Source organism: Tursiops truncatus, chromosome 6, assembly GCF_011762595.2.
Source record: "Tursiops truncatus isolate mTurTru1 chromosome 6, mTurTru1.mat.Y, whole genome shotgun sequence".
Classification (NCBI taxonomy): Eukaryota; Metazoa; Chordata; class Mammalia; order Artiodactyla; family Delphinidae; genus Tursiops; species Tursiops truncatus.
In genome coordinates, this window is record NC_047039.1 from 110337833 (window position 1) to 110358929 (window position 21097).

Sequence of the window (21097 nt, forward strand, 5' to 3'; positions counted from 1 at the left end):
GGAAATTGAATCTCTCTAGTCCTTTTTCTCCCTTGTGTCCACTCTTGACTCTCTGAACTGTTTTCCACATAGCCACTGAGTGATCTTGTGAAATTGTAAATACATCAGATGACTGTCCCCAGCGGCTTCTCATTGCTCTTTGAGTACAATCCAAACACTTCAGCGTGGTATTCCACTTTCCTCCAGATCTGGGTCCTACTAACTCACTCATATCTTACTTTTTACTTCTTTATCTGCTTGTTTTGTTCTCACCACTAGCATGTAAGCTTCTTGAGTGAAGTAATCCCTTATACCTTGGAACCCTTCCTAAGATAGCCATTGAGTGTAAACGCTACCAGTTTTCCCCCACTCTTCTGTATTATCTCTTATTACTGTGAAGGGGCTGCTGGCCGCTGTCATTGTTCATATTAAATTTGCCACGCAGCCACTTCATTCTAAAGGTTGCCTAGTATTCCATTTTGTGGCCACACCATAATTTATTTGACCAGTCATCTGATGCTGTTGTTTACATCGTTCACAGACGTTTGCTCATTAGGTGGAACTTACCTCCCCTGCCCAGTAGATGGTCAGCATCCCAAAGAGGGTGACCTGCTCTCCTCTTCCTTCCTCATTCCCCAGAGATGATCACCCCACAACGAGTTCTCAGTAATTTCCTTGGCAAAGGGAGAGCACTAAACTCTCCTAAGTCCAGTAGAGTCCCACCCTCTTTCTTTACTCAGCTTGATAGAATCGACAATAAATGTTTTATGCCGTGATAAACTTAGTTTCATCATCATGTTAAGTACTTATTAGATATTTTCACTGACTTTTTCATTCCAAATAAGCAGATGATAAATGCTTTCATGCAGCTTTCACCTTTTATAAGAAATAGCTAAATGTTTGCATTTCCTGAAGGCAAAAACGTATGGATAGTAAGTTATCCTTTGATGATCGCTCATGACCAGTGTGAAAGGATCTCACAGCAGCAGGCCATTTTGATCCATTCGGGCTTCCATTTTCAGGTTCACGGCCGCGGCCACCTCTGCTCCTGTTCACAACTCACAGAGCTCACCCTCAATGCTGCCGTTCTCCTCGGTCTCCAAGCCAGCATCCTCTGGACCTCTCAGCCACCCTGCACCTCTCTCGGCATCATCCAGTTCCTTGTCATCCAAGTCCTCGGTCTCTTCCTCAGTATCGGGTATGATTTTAAGCAAACTGCTTTAGAGCTCAATCCTGAATTCCCAGATGTATATTTTTCCAAGCTGTGGGACTTCCCTGGCGGTCCAGTGGTCAGGACTCCGCGCTTTCACTCCCAGGGGTGCGGATTCAATCCCTGTTTGGGGAACTGAGATCCTGTAAGCTACACGGCACGGCCAAAAAAAATTTTCCCAAGTTAAAAATCCTTACTTTTAAGGACTGTTGTTTAAATCCTTTTTGTTGCTTCCTGTAACTCACACTGAAGTTCTGTGGCTTTTGTACTCTGGATTGGGAAGGTTCACAGTGGCCTCAGTGCTGCCACGCTGTCTCCATCTTGTTGTGGGACATTTATCTTCATGCAGAGCCTGCCCTACGTGAAGGTCAGTCACAGAGCAAGTCTTTAAGCCACATAGAGGAGAAGGAGCCTACGGTGGCTTTATGCTTATTTCCTCTGATGACTGTCTTTGGGTTTTCACACTCAGCCCTACCGCAAGCAAATTTATTAAATAGAGATCATAAATGGGAATAATGATTATAGCCAAGTTGAAGTGCGTTATAAAACCCCATGAGTAAATGTTCCCAGCCTATCTCTTTCTTCCTTCAAACCTACAGAAAGGTTGCATAACTTATATTCTGAATACCATGCCCTTCCCTGAGAGTCAACACTTGCTAATATTTTGCACCATTTGCTTTATGTCTTTCCTTTTTAATGTAATTTTTTTCTAAAACATTTGAAAGTTAATCGCAGACATGAAACACTTCACCCCTAGGAACTTCAGTATGTTTCCTAAAAATAAGGGTACTCAATACATTGTCACACTGAGGAAATTTAACAGTAATCCAGTCTACAGCCGGTATTCGCATTTCCACAGTTGTCCTTTTAATGTTCTTTGTAGTCGTTTTTTCCCTCCCTCCAATCCAGGAGCCACTCAAGGACCACATGTTACGTTCCGATTTTGTCTTGTTAGTCTTAACCAGTTTCTCACCGTTTTTGTCTTTCTCAACATTAACATTCGTGAAGAGGTCAGGCCAGTTAGTTTTGTAGACAGTCCCTCAGTTTGGATTTGAGAGTTTCCACATGGTGAGATTCGCATGAAACATTTTGAGCAGTAATACCACATAGGTGATGTGCATCACATCACAGGATTTCTTTTTGTCCTGACGTAAGTGATGTCAGTTTGCTCCCATGGTTGGGAAGGTGTTTGTCAGATCTGTCTCAGTTTTTAAGTTGGTTGCTTCTGTGAATTCCAGTGGTAATACCGAGCCAGACCTACTTGGGTAGCCTTTTGGTGTTTGAGCGTCAGGAATCATTTTATCTTGATAGATATTGAGCAAGCATTGAGCTGTGAAATTCCTGAAATCTCTCTTACCTATTGCTCAGGAGAAAGAGCTGCCTTGTGGCATTTGCCAAAGTCACCTCATTCTGGGACTTGTCATCAAATTCTGAAAAGCACCTGTCTGTGACCCAAAAAATTAACAAGGCTTCCTTTAGTCTTTCCCCATGTCTTTACAGTTTGGGAGAGACGAGATGTACCGTAACACACGTACATTTTCTCCGTTTCCACCGCTTACCACCCAGATCTCCCTACCCCCATTGACATATTTAATTCTTACAATTTGGTGGGTCTTGCATTATTGGATTGCAATCCCAGTTGTACACTGGACGCAGTGGGGGATCCCCTCCCTATCCGTTTAATCAGGCTCTCTGGAGATGAGGCTTGGGTATGAGTTTTGGTGTATTTTTTTAAAGAACTCCTAGGTGATTCTAATGCACAACAGGGCGAGACTTGTCCTAGAGGCTTCCAGGAGGGTCCTGAAGACCTTGTGAGTTCTTACAGGGTGATGGGGATTACTGTTCTGGTGGTCTTTAAACTTTGCCCCCAGTTCCCAGAGGTGCATCAGGAGCCTCTGTGGGGAGTAAGGATGGGCCAAGTGGGCAGCCTCCTGGGCCTGCACACCATCCACACACCTATGATCAGAGACACTCCAGTTCTACCTGCTTTACAAAGGAGTTTCCCGTTTTAAAATGTAATATGTGTTTTTTAGTTATTTGGGAACTGTGGGTGTCACTCTTGGTAACAAAGATCATAAACGGGGGCTAGGGACAATGAGAAACTTTTTTTTTTAGATTTGAGGAAAGGATGTTTGTGATAGGAGAAATAATGGGAATAAATACTGTTGGTTTTAACTGACTTCTTGTTCTAGCAGGGCGGTCTGCTCAGGGTAGTCCAAGTGCAGTGCCGTCAACGGTACAGAAATCACCCAGGATAACCCCTCCAGTGGCCAAGTCAGGCTCTCCCCAGGTATGTTTAAACTCAACCTACAATGCTGTGTTTATTAATTTACTGCCCAAAACATACATGTTTATAAAATGGGTTTTTGTGTTTTAGAATTCACACCTTTGAAATAGTATATAGGATTATGTGATAGGAAATACCAAAGTATGATCTTTGAATATTTGTAATGTGAGCTCATAAAAGCCATTTATCTCAACCCTAGAGTCTTAGAATTGTTTTCTCTGCTGGTTCCTGAGCTTATCCATGTTATGTTCCGTTTGTTGAATTCTCTTTATGTCTGAAGACTGTGGTGTAGCACCTGATTTTTTTCTCTCATTCCCGAAGTAACCAAGAAATCTACCCACTGCCTTCTTTTTCTTTTTCTTTCCATAACAACTCAGTTTATTTTAGTTACTTAGTTTTTTACTAACATAGAATACACATGGGGGTAAAAAGGGATACATGTGACACACGTCCACCTCAGTGAATTGTCACCAGCTGAATACACCTTGGTAACTAACACCCAGATCAAGAAATAGAACATACTAGGGTCCCGGAGTCCCCCTCATGTTCACCTTTCTGGTCACAACTCTTGCCAAACGGGTCTCACTATATGATTTCTAATAGCATAGCTTAGTTTAGCCTGTTTGTACCTTCTGTAAAGTGGAATCATACAGTATATATTCCTGTGTCTGACTGTTTTGCTCAACATTATGTTTGTGAGATTGTTCTGTATCATTGTTGCTGTATGGAATTCATTGGGCGACTCTACTACAAGTTTCCTTCCATCCTTGACAGGCATTTGAGTAGTTTCTGGGTTTAAGTCATTGTGAATAGTGTTGTTATAACCATGCTAGCTGACGTCTTTGGGTTAATATGTGTATGCGTTTTTGCTGGGCAGTTACCTAGGAGTGGAATTGTTGGGTCATAGAATACTCATATGTTCCTCTTCCGTACGTTCCTACTAGGAGCATGTGAGTTCAGCTGCTCCACATCCTCGCCAGCCTTTGTATTTTTCATTGTTTATTGTTGTTGTATTTTGTGGTTTTGATTAGTATTTCCCTGATGACTAGTAAAATTCAGCTTTTTTTTTTCATATGACTCTTAGCCATTTGACTGTCTTCTTTTACAGGGTGTCTTTTGGGTTGTCTTTTTCTTACCGATCTGTAAGAGTTCGTTCCTTGTTGGATATGCACATGCATGTGCAAACACATACGTATAATGCAAATACTAATACTTTCTCATTCTCTGAATTGCCTTTACATTTTCTTTGTGGTGTCTTGTGATGACTACAGTTCTTAATTTTACTATAATTCAACATATCAATTTTTCTTTTATAATGAGTGCATTTTGTGTTCTGTTTTAGAAATCATTTCTTATTCCAAGGTCAAAAAGATGTTTTCCTGGGCTTCCCTGGTGGCGCAGTGGTTGAGAGTCCGCCTGCCGATGCAGGGGACACGGGTTCGTGCCCCGGTCCGGGAGGATCCCACATGCCGTGGAGCGGCTGGGCCCGTGAGCCATGGCCGCTGAGCCTGCGCGTCCGGAGCCTGTGCTCCGCAACGGGAGAGGCCACAGTAGTGAGAGGCACACGTACCGCAAAAAAAAAAAAAGATGTTTTCCTATGTTTTCTGAAAGTTTTATTATTTTACTTTTCATACTTAGATCTGCAGTCTGTCATCTCCATTTATTTTTATGGTTTAACTTAAAGAGCATTTTCTGTCCATTTCCCACTTGATTACTTGAGTGTCCTCAGAACAGGAGTCATGTCTTTTCCTTCTGTCCCTCTCCCAGTCAACCTCTTCCTGCCCCCAGCACACACCTGTACAGGCTCCACAGTAAATGGCCAGTTTACAGGTGTAGGTTTTGGCATAAAGCATGACACATGGCATTTATGAAATAAAGCTGTTTTAATGAATGCTTATGCAGTCTGAAAACTCTCCATGTGTTAATTGCTGTAGGTATCAAATAATCTGAAAGCCATCTCAAGTTATAACATCTCCAAAGCAGAATCCTTGATTTCCGTCTTCCCCAGACCCTGTTCCTTTTCTAGTATTCCCATGTCAGTAAGCAGCACTAACCAGGTAGTTTGCTCTACCCCCAGTCCAGAAGTCATCCTAGATTCCTCTCTTTAGTAGCACCTCCCCCAGTCCATACTAGCAAAGGTCTTGCCAGCTCTGCTCTGTGATGTGTCATATGTCATAAATCCACATCTCTGTCCCCTGCTAACATCGTATTTCAGACCATTATCATCTCTTCCCTCCTGACTCCTCTTCCTACTTCTTTTCCTACCTGTCACTGTCATCCATGCTCTATTTAGCAGTAGGAGGGATCTTTTAATATTGTAAATCAGAATAGTTTAAACTCTCCTAAAACTCCGCTAGTACTTTTCCAACACACTTAGAATAAAATCCAGACTCCTTGGAATAGCTTTACACGACCTGCCTCTGCCTGCCCCCAGCTCCCTCCCTGACTTGATGTGCCCACATTCACTTTATATCTTTGCCTCAAACTTGCCGAAGTGTTTCCTGCCTCAGGTTCTTTGCACTTGCTCTTCTCACTGCCTGGAGGTGCTTCCCCTAGAGCTTTCCATAGCTTTCTCCCTTTCTTCAGGTTTCAGTGCAGAGGCAGTGATCAGTGAGGGCTTTTGGGCTGTCTCATGTCAAGCAGTGCCCACTTTTATTCTCTCTATATGTTCCTGTTTAGTTTTTTCGTATCACTTATCACTAGCTGAAATTACCTGAGTTGTTTGCCTCTTATTATATGTCTTGTCCCAGTAGATTGTGAGTTCCATGAGGGTAGGGACCTCATCTACCTTGTTTACCTCTATCTAGAGCATATCTTTTTTTTTTTTTGGCGGTACGCGGGCCGCTCACCGTTGCGGCCTCTCCCATTGTGGAGCACAGGCTCCAGACGCACAGGCTCAGCGGCCATGGCTCACGGGCCCAGCCGCTCCGCAGCACGTGGGATCCTCCCGGACTGGGGCACGAACCCGCGTCCCCCGCATCAGCAGGCAGACCCCCAACCACTGTGCCACCAGGGAAGCCCTAGAGCATATCTTATACCAGGAAGGTGCCCAGTAAATACGGGTTCAAAAGAGTGAGTGGTGGAACAGTGATGGTATTGTGAGAGCGCCACACCTGTGATAGACACTGAGCCACCTGCTCCAGGAAGCCATCACTTGGGGGGTGGGGTGCACTTTAAAACCTTTGCCTTTCATTTCAGGCAAAATCACTTCAGCCTCCTGTTACAGACAAGCAGGGACATCAGTGGAAAGAGTCAGACCCTGTGATGGCTGGAATCGGGGAGGAGGTAAATTTGTTCCTGCAGATTTTTCCAGAAGTAGCTCTGATAGTGAGACTTGACTGGCTCTGAGTGTGGACTCATACGTGACTGTTTTATTCTGGCATTGAGCCTTGGCTTGTCCCGGGAGTCTGTGCTGTTAGTGGGCCCGGGAGCAGCGACATGACTGCCACGCCATTCAGACTGAGCCGTGTCCTCATCTGTGGCCTCTGCAGATCACTCACTTTCAGAAGGAGTTGGAAGAGCTGAAAGCCCGAACCTCCAAAGCCTGTTTCCAGGTGGGCACTTCTGAGGAGATGAGGATGCTGCGAACAGAATCAGATGACCTGCACACCTTTCTTTTGGAGATTAAAGAGACCACAGAGGTTTGTGGTTTTGATATTCTTCCTAAGTTGAATTGCACATTTGCAAATTGTTGTCCTAATACTCCATGGATATATATATTTTCTCTCTTCAAGAACCACCAGTGTTGTTTTTTATGTGGATGAGTGGTTTACCTAGGAATGCCTGACTTCAAACCCTACCTTTAGCACTTAATAATAAATTATGTGACTTTCGGCAAATTATTCCAGCTATTCTATGTTTTAGTTTTCTCATGTGGAAAATGGAATAATAAGTACTTTCTACCCCATTGACACAGGGCACTCTATAAAAGTTTATTCTAGTTCTTAATTTTGTTTATATATATATATATATATATATATATATATATATATATTTTTTTTTTTTTTTTTTTTTTTGGCGGTACGCGGGCCTCTCACTGTTGTGGTCTCTCCCGTTGCGGAGCACAGGCTCCGGACGCGCAGGCTCAGCGGCCATGGCTCACGGGCCCAGCCGCTCCACGGCGTGTGGAATCTTCCCGGACCGGGGCACGAACCCGTGTCCCCTGCATCGGCAGGCAGACTCTCAACCACTGCGCCACCAGGGAAGCCCTAGTTTAGATATATTTGAAAATTTACTCAGTTTTTTTTCTTGGTATAAAAGCAGACTTTAATGAAGATACTGTGGGTCACTTACAGGAGAAAATTTACTGTTTTTTATAGTAAATTGTTAGGTTTAAAGTAAAAGCAGGATACTTAAGAGCATATACAGTATAAAAATAACAAATATTTGTTGTTAACTATTTATTTACTGTGTTACAATTATTACTACTTACTATGTGCCAGGCATATCTATATTATCTCATTGAATCCTCACAGCTTTTCTGTGTGGTAGGCACTATTATTCTTTTTGTTTTGCAAGAACAGGAAACCAAGGCTTAGAGAGATGAAGTAATTTGCCCAAAGCCACCCAGTTACTGAGTTATAGAGCCAGGATCCCAGTTCAGACTGCCTGACTCCAGAGCTCTGGTCTTAAGTAACACACTTGGAAAGAGGAGAGTTCTCAAGGGTGGGGAAGGGATAAATTGGGAACTTGGGATTAATAGATACTACTATATGTAAAGTAGATAGACAACAAGGACCTACTGTATAGTACAGGGAACTATATTCAATATCTTGTAATAACCCATAATGGAAAAGAATCTGAAAAAGAATATATATATATATATGTATATATAACTGAATCACTTTGCTGTACACTTGAAACATCGTAAATCAACTATACTTCAATAAAATTTTTAAAAATTAAAAAAAAGAAAGAGGAAAGTTCTCCACGGTTTTAACAGTGATCATCTTTAGATGGCAGGATTACAGTACTTATCTTATTTCCTGAGTTTCTGATCATTAGAGTATGTATTTTTTTTAGTGAGGAAGGAAAAAAAAATGAGCATTAGTATCTTTCTTTCCAAGCAGTAAAATTCACTTTTTGCTATATTCATATGTTCATCACGTTAAATATTTGAGAAATACCACCTTCCTTGATCTAGAAAGAAAGGTTTATTTCTTGGAAATAACTTTTGTATCAATTCATCCTCATACCTTTTCTAGTCTCTTCATGGAGATATAAGTACCCTGAAAACAACTTTACTTGAGGGCTTTGCTGGTGTTGAAGAAGCCAGAGAACAAAATGAGAGAAACCGTGACTCTGGGTATCTGCACTTGCTCTATAAGAGGCCGCTGGACCCCAGGAGTGAGGCTCAGCTCCAGGTAAGGAGAGCCCCGCCAGAGCTGCTGAGAACAGACTCCTAGACAGGCACTCCTTTGGGAGGTACAGGCTTGCCCAGCTGCTTGTAAAGTTGTTCATTTCCTGCGAGTGTTGACCCACTTGGCGTAGACTCCCTTCACCGCCACAAAGAAAATGCCACTTTCCCACTTAAGGTTTTCTGGATTAAACAAAAACGTAATTCTTAATTAAACCTTAAGATTGGTAGAGAGTAGCTGTTGAAAAAGATACATTTAGAAATCAAATCAGGAATAATAATTATTAAACTAGCAGCTGTTCATTGGGCACCAAGTACCCAAGTACCCTGTGAGGTGTGGTGTTTTTGTTTGTTTTTTTTTATAAATGTATTCGTTTATTTATTTATTTTTGACTGCATTGGGTCTTCTTTGCTGCACGCGGGCTTTCTCTAGTTGTAGTGAGCAGGGGCTACTCTTCGTTGCGGTGCACGGGCTTCTCATTGTGGTGGCTTCTCTTGTTGCGGAGCATGGGCTCTAGGCGCATGGGTTTCAGTAGTTGTGGCACACAGGCTCAGTAGTTGTGGCTCATGGGCTGTAGAGCACAGGCTCAGTAGTTGTAGCGCACGGGCTTAGTTGCTCCGCAGCATGTGGGATCTTCCCAGACCAGGGCTCAAACCCGTGTCCCCTGCATTGGCAGGCGGATTCTTAACCACTGCGCCACCAGGGAAGCCCTGTGAGGTGTTTTTTAATACATTATTTCTAGTCTTCAAAACCTGCTGCTCTGCAAGGTGAGAGTTACTGATCCCATTGTACGGATAAGGAACTGGAATATCATAGGCTAAGGAGCTTGCCCAAGGTAATGTTGATACTAGTAAGAGTGGGACCAGAATCGAAACTTCTACCTGCCGGGGCTCCTTCCTGTAACTATTAGCAAAGTTACTTTTCTCATTCTTAATTATTCCTATATTCTCTTTGAGCGAAATCTGAGTTTTGTTTCCATCTTTCAATTTATTCAAAATTGTTGCATCACAGCTTTAGTAGGGGTCATCTCCCACCACCTTGCATTTCCCTAGAATCAGGTAGGAAAGGGTGCAGGGGTGGCAGCACTGGCCTTCCTCACCTGGGACCTGAGGGCCTGTGAGTGTGGTGAACCCCCTCCTGCCTCGGAGGATTTGAGGCTGCAGACTCTACTGTTGCTGTCATTTCCATCCCACACCTGGTAAGCATACTGACAGTAGGAAAATGAAAGAAGTGGAGGCCTCCCAGAAAGGTTGAGGAACCCCTGCTGTGTCCTGCCACCCTTGAGGTATTCCTAGGTGTGTCCTTCTCCTGGGGATGGTAACCCTCTTAGCAGAGAGTGCCGACCACCTGCCTACCACTCATCAAATTACAGGCCTCCACATTGAATCTGGTTACTCTTTCTTCCTACGTGCCTTTTCACCCCTTGCTCTGTGTGCAAACTAAAAGAATTCAGCTTTGGGTGAACCACTTTCCCCATTCAAGGGAAATAATTTTCTCTTTTCCACAGTGCTAAGTAGATAATAATAGCTAGCATTTATTGAATGCATACCATATACAAAAGAAAGATAAGGAATCAGAGACACAGGAACTACCCAAGTCTCACCACTAATAAATGCTGGACCCTGGAGCCTGGGGGGTCTGGCTCAGAGCCTATGCTGTTCAACACTACACTACAGCTGGATTAGCAGCAGCAGAAAGATCGACTTGTAAATATAACGTGGGGTGTGTTGCTGTGGGATTGCAGATGGGGGAGCAGCTAAGCCACAGAAAAATATTTGTGATAGGCCTTAAAAGAAAAGTTTTTTTTCCTGGCAGACAAAGTTGGGAGGGCATTCAGAAGAAACAAGATCAGTTAATGCACATGTATGGTCACATTTGAAGTGTCCACAGTAAAGGGCCTCCCTGTAGTCATGGAGCATTGAGTTGAAATTTGTATTTGATGCTAAGGTTACTGCTGCTTCCTGGAATCAGCCTGGCTCTCTTTACGTGACATTTTCTTCTTCAGTTAGGACACATACCCTTATCCGAAAATAATTTTGAAAATACAGTTAAACACATTAAGATCTTTGTACAGATGTAAAGAGTGTTTTCCACTGTAAAGTACATTGTCTTCATTTGTACACGTTTAATGGAATGCTATATTTTTTTAGTTTTTGAGAGTCAAATGGTATAGCCATGAAGGTTAACACTGGACCAATATTTAAAGAAAATTATTGCAGGCCTAAAATGAATTAATAGGTAAGACTTTTAATAATGGCAAATTGAGTTTCTAGTGCTGATACTATTCTTTGTTTTTGAGAAATGGGTTTTTCCCCACTGGTGAGATGACTTATGTGTTCTACTCTATGAATAGATAGGTGCAGAAGTATTTTCAGCACTGTTTTGTAGAATAATTTGGTCTGTATTACAGTTAATTTCAGGGGTGGGAGAGCAGAAGCTAAATGGGTGCCCTGTCGGAGTAACAGAGTGCAGTGGAAAATTCCTGGGCCGTGTGGAGGTACTTTACAGGAGCTGAAAATGAGAACTAAGCAAGAACATTGGTTCCCTAGAGGCCCTAGGCCGATACGCCCTTTCTGTTTGCCTTTTCTTCACACCACCTCTCTGTCACACGCTTTAAAAGGTTGAGTTGCTGTTTTTCATTTGAGTTACAACATTTCTAATATTGTATTAAAGCCTATTACGTTTTCCTTGTTCATTATGGTTCTCAGTATAAAAAGACTTCAAAGTCATTTTAACTGTTTTGATACACCTTCCTGCAAGCTACTGGACAACTGAGTCATTTTGACGTTTCATTTTTTTCTTGTAGGAAATTCGGCGCCTTCATCAGTATGTGAAATTTGCTGTCCAAGATGTGAATGATGTTCTAGACTTGGAGTGGGATCGGCATCTGGAACAAAAGAAAAAACAAAAGTGAGCGAGGTCTCTCATCCACTGTGTAGATAATTGCTGTAGCCCTTTTAAAAGATCACTTAGGAGGATTTATAAAAAACCCTACAAAGGTTCATTCTCTTTGACCCAGTCATTATACATCTAGAAATTTGTTCTACATAAATAATAGCAATATTCACAATAATTTACATAGAACAGTTTATATTACAGCGCAGTTTATGAGAGTGAAAAATTGGATTCAACCTAGTTACCCAAAAGTTAGAGGAGTGGCTAATAAATCTGGTCACATTTTTTTCTTAATGCAGAATACTGTGTAGCCATTGAATCTCATATTCTCAAAAAAATCATATTAAATATGTTTTGTGTTACATGAACTATACAAGATACATAATTCTGTAACTATTAGGTATAAAATATGAAACAGGTAAGACATGAAATCATACTAGGTGGCCTCATTGTGGAGGTCTAATGTAGAAAAGGCTGGAAATAAATCTGTCAGAATACTCATAGTTACACCTGCAAGACGAGATCGAGAGGAATGTTTCTTTTATACTTTTCTGTATATTCCAAATTTTCCTTTGGAGGAAACATTCCTAATTAGTATGGGTAACTAAAAGGATAAGAGGAGTGGTAACAGAGGTAGAGGAAAATCTTCTATCCTGATCTTCCATCCGTGGATATTTGGTTTTATGCCTCGTGTTTTCCAGAAGGAATAGAATGCAGTACATTGTGAAAGCAGTAAGGTGCCCACAAGAAATGTGAAAACCAGGTCAGCCCTCCAAATGCTAGATTTCTGAAACACCTATACTTGATTAATGTGATTAGCCTTGTAAGGAAACAAACCAGGAAATGGTCTATTCACTTGTTTACAAAGCCGTGAGGTCACAGACTTTTAAGTGGGGCAACCTGGGTGTTGTGTCAGGGGCAGGGCTAGAAGGTGTTTAAAATTCAGTAAACAAAATTTAATACATTATATTCCACAACGTGGAGAAAAGGCTTTGTGCCCGACATGAGGAGCATAGATATGGGAAGACAGAGGTGAACACTGATCCTCCAGACACCGGCAGGGGGAAGGTTCTGTGGCCTGGAGCACTTGTCCCCGTGGGCAGTTGGGCCCCTTTAGAGATTTCAGAGCTTACTCCCCTGGTTCTGAATTCATGTTCCTCCCCATGTGAGAGAATGGCTTGACCTGACAGTGAGAACATTCTGCTCTGCTTGACAGTTGGATTTCTCTTTGCTAATTAATAAGTTGGCTTTTTAAAAAGTGCATGATGGGGAATTCCCTAGCGATTCAGTTCTTAAGACTGAGTGCTTCCACTGCAGGGGGCACTGGTTCCATCCCTGGTCGGGGAACTAAGATCCCACAAGCTGCACGGCCAATAAAATAAAATAAAATAATAAAAAATTTAAAAATGAAAATAAACAATAAAAAGTGCATGATGCAAACAGAGAAGCCAGGTTCTTTCTTCTCCTTTAAACAACCCCCATGGATTTTCTACTTAATGTGCTTTTTTTTCTTTTTTTCCCCTCTGCACTTTGGCTTTCTCTAGTTGCGGCGAGCGGGGGCCACTCTTCGTTCGTTGCGGTGTGCAGGCTTCTCATTGCGGTGGCTTCTCTTGTTGCGGAGCACGGGCTCTATCTAGGCACATGGGCTTCAGTAGTTGTGGCTCGTGGGCTTAGTTGCTCCCCGGCATGTGGGATCTTCCTGGACCAGGGCTCAACCCGTGTCCCCTGCATTGGCGGGCAGATTCTTAAGCACTGCACTGCCAGGGAAGTCCCATAATGTGCTTTTTTTAAGTTCCCTTTCTGTAGAGTTCAGATTCTTAAATCTGTACTATTTTTCTAGCACTTCTCTGTTTGGGGCCCTTCTCTAAATATTACCTTGTACCCTATTGAAATGCATGTTAAAAATATATGTTGAACTAACTACCTTGTCACCAGAAAGAAGGGGGACAGTTTTCCCTGTCTTCTTGTAATTCTTTTGGGTGGGTGACCCCCCTGCTGCTAAATCATGTGCTGTTCCTCTGTTTCTTTCTTTTTTTTTTTTAACATCTTTATTGGGGTATAATTGCTTTACAATGGTGTGTTAGTTTCTGCTCTATAACAGAGTGAATCAGTTATGCATATACATATGTTCCCATATCTCTTCCCTCTTGCGTCTCCCTCCCTCCCACCCTCCCTATCCCACCCCTCCAGGCGGTCACAAAGCACCGAGTTGATATCCCTGTGCTATGCGGCTGCTTCCCACTAGCTATCTACTTACGTTTGTTAGTGTATATATGTCCATGCCTCTCTCTTGCTTTGTCACAGCTCACCCTTCCCCCTCCCCATATCCTCAAGTCCGTTCTCCAGTAGGTCTGTGTCTTTATTCCTGTCTTACCCCTAGGTTCTTCATGACATTTTTTTTTCTTAAATTCCATATATATGTGTTAGCATACGGTATTTGTCTTTCTCTTTCTGACTTACTTCACTCTGTATGACGGACTCTAGGTCTATCCACCTCATTACAAATAGCTCAATTTCGTTTCTTTTTATGGCTGAGTAATATTCCATTGTATATATGTGCCACATCTTCTTTATCCATTCATCCGATGATGGGCACTTAGGTTGTTTCCATCTCCGGGCTATTGTAAATAGAGCTGCAATGAACATTTTGGTGCATGACTCTTTTTGAATTTTGGTTTTCTCAGGGTATATGCCCAGTAGTGGGATTGCTGGGTCATATGGTAGTTCTATTTGTAGTTTTTTAAGGAACCTCCATACTGTTCTCCATAGTGGCTGAACCAATTCACATTCCCACCAGCAGTGCAAGAGTGTTCCCTTTTCTCCACACCCTCTCCAGCATTTATTGTTTCTAGATATTTTGATGATGGCCATTCTGACTGGTGTGAGATGATATCTCATTGTAGTTTTGATTTGCATTTCTCTAATGATTAATGATGTTGAGCATTCTTTCATGTGTTTGTTGGCAGTCTGTATATCTCCTTTGGAGAAATGTCTATTTAGGTCTTCTGCCCATTTTTGGATTGGGTTGTTTGTTTTTTTGTTATTGAGCTGCATGAACTGCTTGTAAATTTTGGAAATTAATCCTTTGTCAGTTGCTTCATTTGCAAATATTTTCTCCCATTCTGAGGGTTGTCTTTTGGTCTTGTTTATGGTTTCCTTTGCTGTGCAAAAGCTTTGAAGTTTCATTAGGTCCCATTTGTTTATTTTTGTTTTTATTTCCATTTCTCTAGGAGGTGGGTCAAAAAGGCTCTTGCTGTAATTTATGTCATAGAGTGTTCTGCCTATGTTTTCCTCTAAGAGTTTGATAGTGTCTGGCCTTACATTTAGGTCTTTAATCCATTTTGAGCTTATTTTTGTGTATGCTGTTAGGGAGTGATCTAATCTCATACTTTTACATGTACCTGTCCAGTTTTCCCAGCACCACTTATTGAAGAGGCTGTCCTTTCTCCACTGTACATTCCTGCCTCCTTTATCAAAGATAAGGTGACCATATGTGCGTGGGTTTATCTCTGGGCTTTCTATCCTGTTCCATTGATCTATCTTTCTGTTTTTGTGCCAGTACCATACTGTCTTGATTACTGTAGCTTTGTAGTATAGTCTGAAGTCAGGGAGCCTGATTCCTCCAACTCCGTTTTTCGTTCTCAAGATTGCTTTGGCTATTCGGGGTCTTTTGTGTTTCCATACAAATTGTGAAATTTTTTGTTCTAGTTCTGTGAAATATGCCAGTGGTAGTTTGATAGGGATTGCATTGAATCTATAGATTGCTTTGGGTAGTAGAGTCATTTTCACAATGTTGATTCTTCCAATCCAAGAACATGGTTTATCTCTCCATCTATTTGTATCATCTTTAATTTCTTTCATCAGTGTCTTATAATTTTCTGCATACAGGTCTTTTGTCTCCTTAGGTAGGTTTATTCCTAGATATCTTATTCTTTTTGTTGCAATGGTAAATGGGAGTGTTCTCTTGATTTCCCTTTCAGATTTTTCATCATTAGTGTATAGGAATGCCAGAGATTTCTGTGCATTAATTTTGTATCCTGCAACTTTACCAAATTCATTGATTAGCTCTAGTAGTTTTCTGGTGGCATCTTTAGGATTCTCTATGTATAGTATCATGTCATCTGCAAACAGTGACAGCTTTACTTCTTCTTTTCCGATTTGGATTCCTTTTCTTCTCTGATTGCTGTGGCTAAAACTTCCAAAACTATGTTGAATAAGAATGGTGAGAATGGGCAACCTTGTCTTGTTCCTGATCTTAGTGGAAATGCTTTCAGTTTTTCACCATTGAGGATGATGTTGGCTGTGGGCTTGTCATATAAGGCCTTTATTATGTTGAGGAAAGTTCCCTCTATGCCTACTTTCTGCAGGATTTTTATCATAAATGGTTGTTGAATTTTGTCAAAAGCTTCCTCTGCATCTATTGAGATGATCATATGGTTTTTCTCCTTCAATTTGTTAATACGGTTTATCACATTGATAGGTTTGCATATATTGAAGAATCCTTGGATTCCTGGAATAAACCCCACTTGATGATGGTGTATGATCCTTTTAATGTGCTGTTGGATTCTGTTTGCTAGTATTTTGTTGAGGATTTTTGCATCTATGTGCATCAGTGATATTAGCCTGTAGTTTTCTTTCTTTGTGACATCCTTGTCTGGTTTTGGTATCAAGGTGATGGTGGCCTCGTAGAAGGAATTTGGGAGTGTTCCTCCCTCTGCTTATTTTGGAAGAGTTTGAGAAGGATAGGTGTTAGCTCTTCTCTAAGTGTTTGATAGAATTCACCTGTGAAGCCATCTGGTCCTGGGCTTTTGTTTGTTGGAAGATTTTTAATCACAGTTTCAATTTCAGTGCTTGTGATTGGTCTGTTCATATTTTCTATTTCTTCCTGATTCAGTCTTGGCAGGTTGTGCATTTCTAAGAATTTGTCCATTTCTTCCAGGTTGTCCATTTTATTGGCATAGAGTTGCTTGTAGTAATCTCTCATGATCTTTTTTATTTCTGCAGTGTCAGTTGTTACTTCTCCTTTTTCATTTCTAATTCTGTTGATTTTAGTCTTCTCCCTTTCTTTCTTGATGAGTCTGGCTAATGGTTTATCAATTTTGTTTATTTTCTCAAAGAACCAGCTTTTAGTTTTATTGATCTTTGCTATTGTTTCCTTCATTTGTTTTTCATTTATTTCTGATCTGATTTTTATGATTTCTTTCCTTCTGCTAACTTTGGGGTTTTTTTGTTCTTCTTTCTCTAATTGCTTTAGGTGCAAGGTTAGGTTGTTTACTCGAGATGTTTCCTGCTTCTTAAGGTGGGCTTGTATTGCTATAAACTTCCCTCTTAGAACTGCTTTTGCTGCATCCCATAGGTTTTGGGTCATTGTGTCCCCATTGTCATTTGTTTCTAGGTATTTTTTTGACAGCACTCTGAAGAAATGACTGACTCCCTAGATTTGCCTGTACCCTTGGGCTTTTTCTTTTTATTTCATATAATTTACATACAGAGAAATATGCATATCCTAAATATATAACTGGATGAATTTTCCCCCATTTCTTCCCTGGAACCCATCTGAGGTTCTGTCTGGCTGTGCTGTCCTCTGCTGCAGGCCCGGTCCTGCACATCCTAAGCTACTCTTTCCTCCTTACACTTTATCCTCGTTAGGCTTTCATCCCCTTTTTACGTTCTAATAATTTCTTGATGTTTCTTTCCCACTAGTGTTCTCCAGTTCAGTCTTCTCACTGTTACAGTTGTAGTCTTTTTTTTCCATTCGGTGGGGAGTTCCTTTACTTGAACCATTCACATTTAATTCTTTCCTCCTTGCTCTCAACAGGCGCCTGTTTGTGCCAGAGCGAGAGACGCTGTTTAACACCCTTGCCAACAACCGGGAAATCATCAACCAACAGAGGAAGAGGCTGAATCACCTGGTGGATAGTCTCCAGCAGCTCCGTCTTTATAACCAAACCTCCCAGTGGGGCCTTCCCTTGGATGTCCCCTCGCAGAGCAGCACTCACAGGTGTGCAGGAGGATGGGCCTGTTAATGCCACGTGCACTCAATAAATGTGGTTTGATGAACGAATAAATAGAGTTAGGTGGAGTAGTCTTAGAATGGTTCACATGTGGCTTTGAAAGTGACTCTGCTGTCTCTCACCTGTGTGAGCCTGGTCAGATTCCTCACCCTCTCTGATCCTTTGTTCCTTTGCCAAAAAGTCGGGCTAACAGTACGTGCCTCATGGCATTACTGGAGAGTTTAAAACTGAGTCTTTAAAGCACCTAGTAGTGTGCCTGATGAAACAGATGCTCATTAGATGATAGCAGATGCTATAGTCACAGTATTATTGTTCAGTTGAAAATTAACTCTCAGGATTAGGTTGACCAATTTGTCTTGAAGCTCAGATTTATCATTTTGCAAGAGTGTGGAGATTTCAGACCCTGCAGTTAGACAGTTTACCCCTGAAGTTACCAAGGTGGTCTCGTGTTTCTGCCTTTAGGCTGAACGTGTAGATTTTAATTGCCCTTCCTGCTGGAGCCCCGTTGGTGGTGTGTTTGCTCTGGGGTTCGGATATAATATTGAGACTGGGATCTCTTTCCTCTTGGATTAATTTCCTTGATTGGTCAGATTTTCCATTTCTGTATTGGGAGGCTCTCACATCTTGCCTTTATGTTTAGGAGGATAATGTACCACCACCACCACCCCGATTTCTCAGGTCGTAGTTGGTTCATGTGTAACACTATCCTATTTCAGTTTTGACAGTGACCTCGAAAGCCTGCGCAATGCTTTGTTGAAAACAACCATAGACTTTCAAACCAAACCCTTGCCCAAAGTCGCAGGTAAATGAGTTCTTCCCGGTCTTTAAACTCTCTTTGTTCTCTTTCATCTACTGACATCTTAAAAACCGAGTCTTACGCATTTATGGGTTCATGAATTTCTTGCAGCTAAACTGTCCCCCGTGAAACAGGCACAGCTGAGAAACTTCTTGGCCAAGAGGAAGACCCCACCGGTGAGATCTACTGCTCCAGGTAGAGGAAACTGGTCCTGAATTTTTAGGATAAACCATATAGTACATGGTGTGGGAGTAGGATGGTGTGTGTGTGTGTGTGTGTGTGTCTGTGTGTGTGTGTGTGTGTGTGTCTGTGTGTGTGTTTTCCTTTCGTTCTTGATGGGAGACAGAGATCCATTTGAATATTGGGGTAAGAAGCAGCTTATACATGGTCAATGAAGCAGTTCAAGGTAGTTATTCTGGCGTTTACACTGTGTTTTCTGTGGTCCTTAGGTTCTGTGGCAGTGGTTCTCAAGGGTTTTGGGGGAAGCTGAGCTGGCTCCAGGGGTCCTAGCCTCTGCTTTACCTAGAGAAGCTTTACTTTTCTGATTGGTATGGGGTTTTGAGTAAGGCTGCATTTGAAAAAAAGATGTTCTAAGAAAGAAGAAAAAAAACCTACAGATTAGGGAATGATGGCTAAAAACACTTGCTGAAAAGAAGCCATATACCTGATAAATATTTTGTCATGAAATTGTCTATATAAGTACCTGAATCTGCTTTTAAAGAAATATTTGTTAGATGCAACTTTAGGCATAACCCTGCTTTGCTCTAGTGCCTATAACTGCTTTTTTCTTTGAAACTATGTTTTGAGTTGAAATTTTTATTTTTTTGACTGCATTGGATCTTCGTTGCTGCACGCGAGCTTTCTCTAGTTGTGGCGAGCAGGGGCTACGCTTCATTGTGGTGCGCGGGCTTCTCATTGCGGTGGCTTCTCCTGTTGCGGAGCATGGGCTCTAGGCGCGGGCTCAGCACGCGTAGCCAAGCTTTTTGGTAAATCAGGATCCAGTTCAGGATTGTACATTGCATTAAGCCGCTGTCCTCCTTAGTCTCCTTTATTTTTCCTATTTGATAGTTTTACTGCTTAAGCTTGCCTCCCCAAACACCGTAATTTGGTTTTGCCTGTTTTGGGGGCTTTGGATACTGCGGAAGTCCATTTATTTATTCTCTGGATGGGTTTCTCTTACTCTACATCAGGTTTCTAAGAGTCATCCATGTTGCTGCATGTAGCTGTTCGTTTTTGTTGCTTCGGTGTATGAATATACTGCATTTGTTTATCCATTCTCCTTTTGGTGGACATTCACTGTTTGCAGTTTTTAGCTGTAACATAGTAGAACGTTGCTCTGAACATTCTTGTGCTTGTCCCTTGAGGTACACGTGTATGTCTTTTATGTGGTCTTGTGGCTCCGAGTGGAATTGTGTCTCGTACTCTGTCCCTGTGCTCAGCTTCAGATTCTGCGTGCAGTTCTCTTGTAGCAAGTCACACTTGGCCATCAGTGTATGAATATTCCAGCTGTTCCACAGCCTTGCCAAGCTTGATATTATCAATCTTTTTCCTTTTAACTCTGCTGGTGTCACCCTTCTATGTATTTAATTACCATTTGGGTATCTTCTTTTGTGAAGTGCCTGATTAAATCCTTTGCTCATCTGTCTGTTGGATAATCTGTCCTGCTGATTTGTAAAAGTTTTTATCAGTTCTTGATACCAGCGTTTTGTTGGTTATACGAGTTTGTAGTTATTCACTTTGTTGCTTTTTAGCCTCTTAGTATCTTTTGGCAAAGAGAAGTTCTTAATTTTAAAACAGATTTTTCAGCCTTTCTTTTATGGTCAGTTCCTGTTGTTCTGTTGAAGAAATCTTTCTCTACCTCTAGGTAACAAGAGTATGTATGCACCTTTATTATTGTCTAGAAATGTTAATGCTTTGCCTTTCAAATTTAGATCTGCTATCTACCTGAAATTGATTTTTTTAAACAACTTTATTGAGGTATAATTTGCGTATCATAACATTCACCTGTTGTGTGTAGTTTGACGATTTTTGGTAAATTTACTGAATTGTATAACCATCACCACATTCCAGTTTTAAAACATTTCCATCACTTAAGAAGTTGCCTCATGCTGTTTGTAATCAGTTCCTATTCTGCTCCCAGCAACCACTGATCCGTTTTCTTGCTCTGTGGAACTGCCTTTTTTAGAAACTGCGTATAAATGGAATCATATGTAGTCTTTTGCTTTAGCTTCTTTCCCTTAGTATAACTTTAAGGTTCACGCATGATGTGTATCATGTATTAGTAGTTCATTCCTTCTTATTGCTGAATGGTATTCCATTGTAGGGGTAGACCATATTTCGTTTATACTATCTGGAATTGATTTTTGTGTATGATACAAAGTATGGCTCTCATGTCATTTTTTTGTATTTAGATATCTGATTGTCCCAACACTGTTTAGTGAAGATTCTTCCTCCCCGCTTAGTGCCCGCCTTTGTTGTAAATCGGTTTTCCTTATACTGTAGGTCTGATGGTCTGTACACTGATTAGAAACCACTGCTACCACTCTGCCTCAATTAACT

The 21097-nt window shown here is 41.5% G+C and overlaps 1 protein-coding gene across 19 annotated transcripts in view; it reads left to right on the forward strand.

Moving 5' to 3' along the window:
* The window catches only part of NUP214 (nucleoporin 214), a 137251-nt gene that overhangs the window by 21847 nt on the left and 94307 nt on the right, over positions 1 to 21097 (forward strand). For 16 of the 19 annotated variants that reach the window (XR_012332238.1, XR_012332239.1, XR_012332240.1 and 13 more), the window contains 9 exons: positions 1002 to 1177; positions 3382 to 3479; positions 6675 to 6761; positions 6968 to 7117; positions 8681 to 8839; positions 11640 to 11743; positions 17547 to 17729; positions 18459 to 18544; positions 18650 to 18733. Coding sequence is in view for 15 of the 19 variants with exons in the window: in XM_033858887.2 (XP_033714778.1) it covers positions 1002 to 1177; positions 3382 to 3479; positions 6675 to 6761; positions 6968 to 7117; positions 8681 to 8839; positions 11640 to 11743; positions 17547 to 17729; positions 18459 to 18544; positions 18650 to 18733 (1127 nt within the window). In the remaining 4 variants the exon portion in view is untranslated. The remainder of the gene's footprint in view (positions 1 to 1001; positions 1178 to 3381; positions 3480 to 6674; positions 6762 to 6967; positions 7118 to 8680; positions 8840 to 11639; positions 11744 to 17546; positions 17730 to 18458; positions 18545 to 18649; positions 18734 to 21097) is intronic. The other 3 variants (XM_019920187.3, XM_019920195.3, XM_019920199.3) reach the window with 1 other exon arrangement.